The sequence below is a fragment of the Sciurus vulgaris genome (assembly GCF_902686455.1).
Source record: "Sciurus vulgaris genome assembly, chromosome: 11".
Lineage (NCBI taxonomy): Eukaryota > Metazoa > Chordata > Mammalia > Rodentia > Sciuridae > Sciurus > Sciurus vulgaris.
The window spans coordinates 113,010,497-113,022,698 of record NC_136472.1 but is presented as its reverse complement, the minus strand read 5'-3'; the positions used below and the strand labels follow the sequence as shown (position 1 = coordinate 113,022,698).

Sequence of the window (12,202 nt, the reverse complement as noted above, 5' to 3'; positions counted from 1 at the left end):
TGGATGTCTCCAAGGCCAGAGGGAGCAGCCCCGGACAGGAACCTCTTAGAGATTTCCTCCATTCCTCCCCCAAGATCTCAAAGCCTCCTGGATGCTGAGGATCCCCTCTGCCCTTTTCTGCCCTGCAGTGAGGTTTGACTGGGACACGTCTCTGCTAAAAGTCTACTCTGAGTCCTCCCGTGAGTGGCTTCCCATCTGTAGCAGCAGCTGGAATGACTCAGACTCAGAGAAGACCTGTCGGCAGCTGGGGTTTGAAAGGTAAGCCTCCCAAGGGTCCCCAGGGATTCCGAGGGCTCTTCCCAGGGGTGTCACAGGCACATCATAGGAGCCTTTTGTTAAAAAGGCCCTCAGAGATCAGGGCTGATCCTACTAGCTCAGGACAAAGACCTGTGAGCCGTTTCCCCGAGGCCCTGGTAATGACGTGTGGAGCTGTAATAGCATCAGGCTCCCCTACAGCTCTGGAGCAAAGTACCTCGTGTCCATTACCACACTGAATGGATTCAGGCCCCATGAGGTGGCTGGACGTTTGGTCAGGTCTCATCTTCTGGCATCTGGGAATTGGAATCTCGGGCTATGCCAAGTCCTTTGGTTGACTCTGAGCAGTGGTATTTTTGTTTGGACTAGAACTCATGAAATGGGAAGTTAATCAATGGGCAGATGTGACCACGTCAAGTCAGAAGGAGCTTTGGCTCTAAAGATTTTAAATCAAGGTGCCAATGGTGATGGGCAGAGCAGGGAGCAGGGTGGACAATGACCTTCCTACCGGAAGGAACCTCCAATCTGCAACCTCCCTTTCGGTCTGAGTTTTTAAGCTGAGTAGTTCTGTGTGTGAGGTTGTGGGGAAAAGATTTAGGATCTCCCTGTGGGTTGTCTGTAAAAGAATCACCTGGAAAACCATTGTTGGGGACCCAAAAGTAGTTCTGGTCCCTCTCCTCAGCCTTAGAGTCCTGGTACAGGACAGGGAGATCTGAGTGATCCAATGGAAATCACTGACATCTGTTTCTATGAATTGTGTGACCACATTCAAGACTGAATCACCTTGGACATTCAGTTCTTTAAATGTCAAAGAGCATTCACTGAGATGTCATGAGATGCTAGTGACTATGTGGCACCTGGACACAATGGAGTAAGAGGTGATCCCACCCTTGAAGATCTCTAGTAAGAGAGGCTTACACCAACAATCCCACGTAAGGACATGTGTGGGGCTCTATGGGCACATGACAGAGAGGTGCCTAGCTGCATTTGGAGGAAAGAGCAGAGGATGGAAGAATGGGCCGTCCCCCTGGGTAGAGAAAGAGCATGTGTGAAGTCCCAGCCTCAGGCAAGGGCATACCACTTTCTAGAAATGTACACAAGTTCCACACAGAGAGTGGAACACACCGGAAACACTGAGAGTGCTTGTGGAAATGCACCCCAGTACCTACATTTCTGGGATTAGGATCAAGAACCTGCTTAGCATGCACCCAAGGGAATTCCTAGGCATGCTGTGCTCTGAGTCACTCGGTTAGGGTCCTCAAACTTGAAAAATGCAAATCAACAACCTGAGGATCTTCGCAATGCAGATTCAGATTCAGTAGGTCTGGGATGATACTGTCGCTTCTGGTCCATGGACCCCAGTTTAGATAGGCAAGGGTGAGATGGGTGCTTCTCAAACTTCATCGTGCATCAGAATTGCCTGGAGGGCCTGTTAAAGTAAAGATTGCTGCAAGTATCCCCAGAACTTCTGATTCAGTAGGTCTGGGGTAGGATCCAAGAATGTGCATTTCTAAAGACCTCCCAGGTGATGTTGATGCCACCTGTCTGGAACCACACTTTGAGAACTGCTGGGCTAGCGCATGGGGCTAGTGGGTCAGGGCAAAATATGCAGTTGGGGTCCAAATGTGTTGAGCCTTGACTGCTGCATGGAAGAGAGGCCACCATTCAGACCATTGCAGTCCAGCCTCTGTCTGCAGGGCTATTGGGGTGAGGGGCTGTAATGCCAACTGGAGAACTTGGGGTACTCTATCCCCAGTGGGCTCATTCTTTTCCTCCTTCCTCCTTCACAGTGCTTACCGGACAACCGAGGTGGCCCACAGGGATTTTGCCAGCAGTTTCTCAATCTCTGAGTACAACAACACCATCCAGGAAAGCCTCCGCAGGTGTGGTGGGGCAGACCAGGCTGCCCACTTATGAACAGAAGAATGGGGGGCTGGGAGGGGTCTTTGAGTCAGAGAGCGCCTCACCCTTGCCTTTCACGGACCCAGGCTCTAGGTTTCCATCACAAACTTTCAGGGCTATCTCAGATACGTTCCGTGTTCACCACCCTGCCTCCTGGCTTAAAAGTTCTTATTCGAGGCTTAATGCAGAGTGTTTGCCTGGTTGTCAGAGACAACTAATAAGTGCCATGTCCTGCATGGCTGTCAGTTCAGGTTCCTGGATCAGACATGAGTGGATAGAGAAAAGATAAACAGATACACAAATAGAGAAAAAGCTGGGTCTCGGTGGTTGACTACTCCTTAATAGGGAGGTAGTGACGCACAACAAGCTCAGCATGTTTATTATATAGGTACAAACATCAAAAGGATATAGTGTGAGAAAGTTTCTTCAAAGAAAGCAGAACCAAGGTCACGAGTATGAGCAGCCCAATTATGATTATCAGCTTGCACCCATAACTTTCTACCCGCAAGCAGCTGGCATCTGAACCTCAAGGTCAAGAACTGAATAGCTCCGTGGCTGGCACAGAACCTCCTATTGAACAGGGTATCACCATAGCAACTGAGTAGTCTCAAATTGATGACTTCATACTGTGAGTTCCCAAGAGAGGCATTGCCTCTGCCACAGGACAGTTCATGACACATAATTCACCCGCTGCTCCCGATAAATAAACCTTGGGCCACCAAGGTGTTTGAACTGAAAGCTTCTGCAGAGAGTGGACTTGGTGCAGGCAGGGAAGAGCATCACTGGGGTTGGGGATGGAGTGGGGAGGGAGCAGGAACAAGGGTATTGCAGGTGCAAGTGGCCAGGGACCAGGAGGCCCATCAGGGAAGCATCAGCCTCCTTCAGGACCTCCCTGTCCTCTGTCATTCTTGTGTTGCAGTCCTTCCTCTCCTGGTCTGTTTTAGTCACCTTTTTTTGTCACTGTGAGAAAACTGTGAACAATGTGTGGTCAGTTAATGGAGGACAAGTTTATTCTGGCTCATGGTTTCAGAGATTCAGTCCATGATCAGCCAACTCCATAGCTCTGGACCATAGGTGAGGCAGAACATCATGGTGGAAGAGTGTAGCACAGGAAAGCGGTTCAGGACATGGCAGCGAGGAAGCAGAGAAAGCACTGCTCACCAAGGACAAAATACAAACCTGAAAGGCATGGCCCCAGTGACCCATCTCCTCCAGCCACTACCCACTTCTCTACAGTTAACTCGTATCAGTGGATTAATCCACTTATTGAGTTACAATTCTCATAATCTAATCATTTCCCCTCTGAACATTCTTGCATTGTCTCACACATGAACTTTTGGGGGACACCACATATGCAAACCATAGCCCCACTGTGGGGAGGTAGGGGGTGTTCCACCAGCTAGCATTGTCTACTTTGTAGAAGGCAGAGAAGAAGCAAGGCCCTCAGATGGGGCGGTGCATCTGGATGCCTGCTGTAGGTTAGGTGGGTTTGCTTGCTACCCTGAGACTCTGTCAAAGGAGCTTTGGTCACCAGTTTATTTGTAGAAATATGCTAGGAAAATGAAGACCTGGTTCTAAGAACATGGATCTGGTCCGTGTGTGCATTAGACCACAAGAGAACTGGGTGGGGGGTTGAGAATGGAGAGAATTTGTTCTGAGCTATCCCTAATCCTGGAGAAAGCACTGGAAGGAATAATATCTCATTGAGAGAAAGAAAGTCAAAGTCTTCACTTCTTGTGTCAAGGGTAGCTTCCTAGAAATGGGATTGAATCTGAGCAGGAGTTAGTCAGGAGGGCTTCCTGGAGGAGGTGGCTACTGTGCCTTTTCTCACCTTTTCTGTCTTCTCCTGAAGGTCTGAATGCCCTTCCCAGCGGTACGTCTCTCTCCAGTGTTCCCGTAAGATGCTCTTCTTTTTGTCTTTGGTGTGTGGGGGTTGGAAGTTCAGGGGCAGGGGTTGGTGACTGGCCCTGGGGTATTAGCCAGGAGGAGGGTCTTAGGCAGCAGTCCTGTTTCAGGACCAGAATCCCTGTAAGGGTCATCCTGAAGTAACATTTCCTTTCTCCTAATTCTGGTCGGGGCTCAGTTGGCAACTTCCCTCTTTCCAAGGAAGCCACTTAAGTCCCCTGAACTTTAGCAGGAGCCAAAGACAGGGCAGGAGAACAGCCAGTGGGTCAGCTTAGGGCTCTGTGTCCATGGACAGGGACCTAGATGGAGATGAGGCTCTAGAGCCAACTGCTACTGAGCATATTGTACGTGGAGGGCACTGAGCCATGTCTTTACACACGTCGCATTGAATGCCTACAACTTCCCTGTGAGGCGGATGCCAATACTGTCCACTTACTGAAAAGACACTTTAATATTTACACTGACGAAGGTCAGGCCAGCCACTGGCAGTGAGGAGCTTGAGTTTGACCTGAAGCCCAGGCTGAGAACAAGGTCTGTGTTCCAGTGATATCTAGGTGCAGGGAGGACACCGCACTGTGGATGGAGTGCCCATCCCCCAAGGGTCTCACTCTCTCCTCTGCAAAGAAAAAAAACACTGGTCTAAACACACTCTGGGGACTGCCTCCTGGTCCATGATTGCAGGGGTGACTCTCCAGCCATGGTTGGAGATGTTCCCTGAGATGAAGGGCCACCAAAGACCCATCTGGTCACGTGGGTGCATAAGCCCACATGTGCATCATTTTAAATGACAGGGAGCCCCATCGCAATGCTTGTCAGCTCAGGGTCTTGTTAGAATCTGTCTGCTTTCCTGAGCCCCTGGTGGCAGTCCTAGATTTCACCCCCAAATCCTAACCCTCAGTGCCAAAGCATTGGGCACTTAGTAAGCATTTGTTGAATGAATGAATGAATGAATGGATGGATGGGAGGAAAGGGGAAGCTGGCTGGGATCCAAAAAGCTGACCTACCATGGGGTCTTTCTGCTTGGGCAGGAAGCAGCTGTGCCACATTAGACTAGATGAGCAAAGAGATGTCTCAGGTGAGGGGGTGGCTGGGTGGGTACCGTTCAGGATGGGATGCCTGAGCCTGCTGTGGACCAGGGAGTGTGGCAGAGGCTTCGAGAGAAGCAGGTTTATGGTTCGTCTCTTCGTTTCCCCCAGACTGTGGTCTGAGAGCTGTAACTGGGAGGATCGTGGGAGGCACGCTGGCCTCAGAGAACAAGTGGCCTTGGCAAGTCAGTTTGCAATATGGCACTACCCACATCTGCGGAGGCACGCTCATTGATGCCCAGTGGGTGCTCACCGCTGCCCACTGCTTCTTTGTGTAAGTGTCCAGGGGACCCTGTGATTCGATGCTGCCAGGGATCAGTGACCATCGGGAAGGGCGATTGCAGATTGACCTCTCCATGGAGGACTGTGAGCCCAGTCTCCTTGGGCCAGACTCTGGCGCTGCTGGGTCAGGATCTGCAGTGGTCGTTTGGTCCTGGAGTGTGAGTTGGGGTACTTATTTTGAGGCAGGCCCAAGGATAAGGAAATGCCATTGATTTCTCCCAGGGAGAGCGAGGCGGGCAGGAAGAGGGACTTTGAGTCCTGCCCCTGAAGAGCAGGGTGAAAAACAAAAAACAAAAGAAAACCAGGCTTTGGGCTTGTGGTACCTCCTGCGACTGGAACTTGCAGCAGAGAAGCCAGAGAAATCAGGAGCACTGTCTCAGGAGTTGAGGGCGGAGACCCAGGGAAAGCAGCTCGGTCAGCTCTGACAGTCCCCGGTCAGCCTTGTCCCCTCAGGGCCCACAGCCCAGACCTCAGGAGCTCTGGCTTCACCAGAAGTGAGTCTTCAGCAGGTCACTTTGTCCCGTCTAAATCTCTTGGCTGCTGAGGGTGCTACCACTGCGAACTGTCCCATCCCCTGCATTTTATCCTTGACGTGCAGATAAGAGAGTGGGTGGTAAATGCCACACAAGGTCTTCCTCATCCTTTTTCCTTGATCAGTTTAAGGTGTGGACTGACCGGTTCCAAATATGGGAGTGTGTGGGATTTCTTTGGATCTCATAAGGTAGTGGGCCCCTCCAGAGGTCAACTCATCTATCCTCCTGCCTCCAAGCTGGGGATCCTGCTGCAGTTCCCTGTGTATAGCAGGCACTGCCAGTGAACTCTGCCAGGTGGGTAACTGGACCATGCTCTCTTGTGGCAGGACCCGGGAGAAGATCCTGGAGGGCTGGAAGGTGTATGCAGGGACTCACAACCTGCACCAGCTGCCTGAGGCAGCCTCCATCTCCCAGATCATCATCAATGGCAACTACACCGATGAGCAGGATGACTATGACATTGCACTCATGCGGCTCTCCAAGCCCCTGACCCTGTCCAGTGAGTGAATTTGTGCCCCCTTCTCCCTTCTCCAGCACCCTGGGCAGCCCTTGGAATTGGCAGTGCCTATTGACTCAACTGGGAGCCCTGGACCCTCAGCATAGCAAAAGTCAAAGACTCCTAGAGATCATTAAATATGATACTGCTCTTGGAGATCAGGAACGGGTCCCCCGTGTTGAAGATTAAACACCCGAGAAACACCAAGGCAAGCGTAGAAAGCACGTTTTATTTAAGAGAGGGACAGAAGTAGACTTCTCTGGAGAGAAGGGGGCCCAGAGCTGGGTGCCTACGGGAGTGGGTGTGTCTTGCTCTTTTATGGACCCCCAGAACCCCCCACTGTCTCTTTCTTCTCCATGTCTGTGCCTAAGGGCAGGAAGGAGCAGCACAGGGAGTAATCGCTTGTGTTGGGCAGTGTCATCCCCAAAGGTGTTAGTCACCCCTCGATCTGGGCAGTGCGATCCTGGAGATTAGCTGTTAGTAACCCAGCAATAACCAGCCCTCATCCTCGCTCCACCCAATCATTCATTATCCACATTCACTGCCAAGCCTTGCGTCCCCTGCCTCAGTTTGTTGAAAAATGTGACATATCCCGTTCCCTCAGGCTAGGCAGGGCTGTAGGCAGATTGCTTTTTGGCAAAGAAAGCATGTGGGGAGTCAGTACAGTGGGATCATTTTATAGAATTATTCTCTTAATCTCGTGTTCCCACTATCCTATCTATCTGTCCCCTTACAAATGAAACACTTTTATTTTATAATCGGGGAAACTGAGGCCCGGGGGCTGTAATGTTTGTTCCAAATGACACATCTCACATTGCAAATTGCTAACAGAGTCAGGGCTTTGAGACTGGTGTTAATCAATATAAATAGGTTGAACTGTTTCACTGGTAGTGACTGAGCAGAGGCCAGACACTGGCAGGCATGTGACATGTATTATTGCATTTACTCCTCACAACCCTGTGGAGCAGGTCCTATTATTAGCTTCATTTGACACATGAGGAAGTGAAGCTCTAGAGAGAGATAATTACCTAAGGCCACAAGTAATAGGTGGCAGCTTGTGAGATCCAGGTTGATCTGACTCCCAAGCAATGCTCTTCCCACTTGGCTCTGGACTGGCAAATTGGGTACACAGCAGTGGGGAACAGGAGCCCAGTATGCATCCAAACAATGAGCTGCCGTGGAGTTGGAGCTAAGGTTCAGAGGAGGCTGCATCACGGAAATGCTGAGGAAGTTCTCAGATCACTCTGGACAAGGATTGGCAAACGAGGCTTCATCACTCATTTGCTCACTTACCAGACACTCACTGCATATATACTCTAGGCCAGCTCTGCCACTGCAATGCAAATAGAACAAAACAGGCAGCCCGCACCAAGACAACCCAAGAGGCCACCGATGTGATGCTGGAGGCTGGGGAAGCTGTGGTGACATAGATGGGGGCACCTGATCAGTCTTGACAAGCTAAGGGAGGCTTTCCTGAGAGGAGAGCCAAGGTGGGTTCTCAAAGGTCTGGTGAAGGCGAAGAGGGCTCAGGAGAGACCAAGAATGGGGTCAGGATCCTCTAGCACAAGCAAGTCTCACCAGTGCATAAAGCAGGAGGGCCTCCTTTGGAGGACTGGGATTTCTGGAAGCCTTGGAGGGCTCTGGTTAGTCCAGCCATTCTGGTGCTCTGAGCCTGTGAGCTGGTGTTTCCAGGCACATTCATTGTGGAGGCGGTACATGTCATGAGTCAGAGTGCTTAGCTCACCAGAGTGGGGTGAGGAGGAGGATCCCTGGCCAGCTCCTAGAGCAGAGCCCGTCCAGCCAGGCCACGCCCACACATGCCACGCCCTCGGCCCGCCCACTCCTCCAGCCCTGCCTGTGGAGACTGGAGCTGGGGTCGGGGTACAGACCTGAGGGTCTGTTAGTCTCCACGACCAGAAGGGGTCTTCTCAATCTTGTAAGACCCAGGTTTCATTTGGCTAAACAACCAGACCTTACTTCTCACCCACCTTTTTAATGTTATCAGGAATTCCAAAACAAATTAAGTAGTTTCTAAAGCTATGAAATTGAAATTGAAAGCTATGAAATAGTGTGCAGGTTTCTCAGAAAGTGGCAGACCCTTTCCAGGGTCTGATGGGTCCCTGTGCTGGAAGAAGACTCTGTCTGAAAATTGCAGCTCATATTTATATAGCCCTGTGATCATACCATGTGCCCTGATTTTTAGTCTACAGATCAAGGCTGATTTTTTAAAAATTGGTTTGGAAGGCCAAGCACCTTGAGTTACAGTACTTTATGAGAAAATTGTGAAAACTCATTGATAAATTTAATTTTCCCTTAAAACAAGTAGAATATATAATAACAGAACATATAACCGTATTACATGTTTTTAAGACTTTGCAAACATGGGCCTCTCACCAAATAAAGGTCTGAAGTTTCCCCAGAAGAGAGAAGCAGCCCTCAACTTGGCCCTTGTAGGCTCTTGACATACATTGCAGGAAGGACTTTCTGGATACAGTCAGACACAGAGACTAACATCTGTAATCCCAGCAACTTGGGAGGCCGAGACAGAAGGATTACAAGTACAAGGGCAGCCTTGGCAACTTAGTGAGAGAGACTCTGTCTCAAAAAATAAAAAGGACTGTCCTCTAGCTCAGTGGTGAAGTTCCCTGGGTTCAATCCCCAGTGTAAAAAAAAAAAAAAAAAAAAAAAAAAAAAATTCAGGATGCATCATAAAGAGGCACAAACAGAGATTTATTCAGGAACGCAAGAAGTAGACACTCAAAGGGACAGAAAGTGTGTGTGCTCTCCAGAGTGAGATGCTCTGGGTCTCAGGTTCTTCTTTTAAAGGAAACTTTGTAAATAGTGAACAAAGAGGGGTGGGAGTGGTGGCACAGAGCACAGGGTGTTCCCTGGTCTGGTTCTTTTCAGGATCTCTAGGTTTGGAATGTCCTCATGATAGAGGTTTCTAACCATCGTTTCCTTTGACTTTATTTAGTCTAAAGAAAATAAGTTGTGTAAACTAGCAACGTATGTAGGCATTAATTAACTGGATTCACAATACTCTTAAGATTCTTGGGTCTTTCAGGAATTTAGGTCTAGAGGAAAACAGGTCTGGGGAGTGAAAGCGAGGGTGTTCTTGAAGCTTCTTGGGTTTAAAATGACAGTGTCTTGTCCCTTTCTGCTGGTCTCCTTTCTACCCAGACCTGTTTCTTCTATCCTACTTCAGACATAGAGAAGAAATCATGATTTGCATTTTTTGTGAATAATTGATGATCTCCCTTCGTGTGTGTGTGTGTGTTTGCTGCACAGAAGATAAAATGTGGGAGACACCAACATTCAAAACCCAATTTATGAGAGAACTTTATGTTTATCCATCCTTCCTTTCTTCCTCCTTCCCTCTCTGTTCATTGAGCATTTAATCTGTGTCAGGTCCTATTCTAAGTTCAGGATGCCGCACTGAACACAACAGACACCGGAAAGCATTGCACAGGTCTAGCTATCAAGCAGTATTTTCCTCCTGCAAGTTGGAGTTTGGTGACTGATGCTCTAGTCCACCTAGGAGCATCAGTCTGCAGAGGGTATTTAGGAAGAGATACTCGACAGCACTTTCAAAATATTGCTGTGTGGGAGCAAGTGAGCAGTAGTTGTGTTGTGTGTCTCTAGGGGTGTTCTTCTGTTTGTAGAGGTTTCTCATCCATGCTGGGTAAAAATTTGAAGAGAGCGTGATGGGCCCTTGTCAACCAGCAGGTGTCCTTCCCACATCAGGCTGCACACACTGTGCCATGCCATGGCCCTAACATTTGCAGTTCAGCCTGCAGCTGTCCCTTACTCTGAGTGAAAACAATGGAAGAGGTTAGCCAAGAGAGCCACTCTTGAGTGAGAGCGTCAGCTGGTATTAGCTTGGCCCAAGGAAGTTTCCAGGACTATTCATCTACCTACCAGGCAACCACTGAAATCAAGATGACTTCAAGGACTCTGGCAAAACCCTGAGGACTAGAGGGTTAAGATAAAGTGATTGAGCCCAGTGTGGTAGTGCTTGTCTGTAATCCTAGTCACTCAGGGGGCTGAGGCAGGAGGATGGCAAGTTCAAGACCAGTCTCAGCAACTTAGTGAGGCCCAGCAACTTAGCAAGACCCTGTCTCTAAATACAAAAATAAAAAGGGCTGGGGATGTGACTCAGTGGTAAAGCACTTCTGGGTTCAATCTCCAGTACCAAAACAAACAAAAAGATAAAGTGATAGAGTTTCTTGCCTGGTCAGTTTAAGGCCCAGAGGATTCAGAGGTACTCTGGGAACAAGGATGGGCTCCTGACACATTGAAACCTCCAACCTGTTCCTTCACTGATACCTCGAGGTCTCATTACAGCTCACATCCACCCTGCCTGCCTCCCCATGCATGGACAGACCTTCGGCCTCAATGAGACCTGCTGGATCACGGGCTTTGGCAAGACCAAAGAGACAGATGGTAAGAGGCAGAGATGCCAGGTGTGTGTGTACACAGACGGTGGGGGCATGCCTGGGTATGTACAGGAGGGCCTATCTAGATGATGATTTGGATATTATTCCCCAAGCTGGGTGCAAATGTGTGTACAGACACCTGCATATATGTCAACCAGTCAGTGTGACCATGCCCTCCAGGCAAGACCACCAGGGAACGCCCAGTAGTTGAACAAGTTGGGTTCAGTGCTCATGGTAATGAGGAAGAACCCACCTGGTGGAGAACCAGGCCTTTCTATGAGAGGATGTTGGGAAGGTGGATGGCAAGGGAGTGTACAGAGCAGTAGGACTTTTCTCTGGATTGGATGTAGTCAGGCAGCAGGATAACTCTATAATTGGGGAACTTAATAATATTATCCAGAAGGAAGAGAGTGCCTGCAGCTATGGTGGTCTCCCATGTTGGCTGGGAGGAAGGATGTCTGATGTTGGTATGGCTCGCACAGTGGCCTTTTTTTGGCCTGTCCTTAAACAGAGCGGAGAGGGGTCTTGTTGTTTTGTCATACTCCATCCCTTGCCTGATGTCAGTTCTGTAAGATTGCTCATGTCCCTCAGGAAGACACGACAGCCCACAGCCCGGCCAACCTGGCTCTTAGACTCAGGCCACTTTTCCGTGACTCGTGAGACGGAGCTGTGTCTAGTGTGGGCACAGCTTTCAGATCTTGCCTTCATCACTGACCAGCCGTGTGACTGTGGCAAGTCACTTCTTCAGCCCTAGGTTGCCCCACAGTAGGCGGGTCAGTAAGACCTGCTCTCTTTAGAGCACATAGTTTTTAATGACGTAGCGGATGGTGCTTTGAATGTAGACAAGAGTGTGGAACGTGCCAGGTGGCCACACAGGCTGCTGAGTTTGTGCACACATACGTCCCTGTTCTATATGCAGTGAGGGTGTGTGTGCCCATTTGTCCTGGATGTCCCACCACAGAGACCCTCCCTTGGCCTGGATCCAGGCATGGGTGTGGCCCCCTCTGCTCCTAGGAGACTGAGTCTGCATCCCTGGGGTGTGTGGCTGGAAGGCCGTGAAGCTGTCCAGTCTCACTGGCTTCCCATCCTCTCTTCTTCCACTCTCATTTCATTGAAGAGAAGACATCGCCCTTCCTCAGGGAGGTGCAAGTGAACCTGATTGACTTCAAGAAGTGCAATGACTACTCAGTGTACGACAGATACCTTACCCCAAGGATGATGTGTGCTGGGGACCTTCGTGGAGGCAGAGACTCTTGCCAGGTGGGGCTGTTCGTGGCTCAGGGCCCAGGACCCTGGGGCTGGGGCAAG

General features: G+C 49.8%; 1 protein-coding gene across 1 annotated transcript in view; it reads left to right on the top strand.

The window, feature by feature from the left end:
• The window catches only part of TMPRSS13 (transmembrane serine protease 13), a 29,800-nt gene that overhangs the window by 15,247 nt on the left and 2,351 nt on the right, over positions 1-12,202 (top strand). Inside the window, exons 6-12 of the mRNA XM_079102078.1 lie at positions 129-258; positions 2,046-2,138; positions 4,010-4,053; positions 5,259-5,421; positions 6,289-6,461; positions 10,803-10,901; positions 12,012-12,154. Of these exons, the coding sequence (XP_078958204.1) occupies positions 129-258; positions 2,046-2,138; positions 4,010-4,053; positions 5,259-5,421; positions 6,289-6,461; positions 10,803-10,901; positions 12,012-12,154 (845 nt within the window). The remainder of the gene's footprint in view (positions 1-128; positions 259-2,045; positions 2,139-4,009; positions 4,054-5,258; positions 5,422-6,288; positions 6,462-10,802; positions 10,902-12,011; positions 12,155-12,202) is intronic.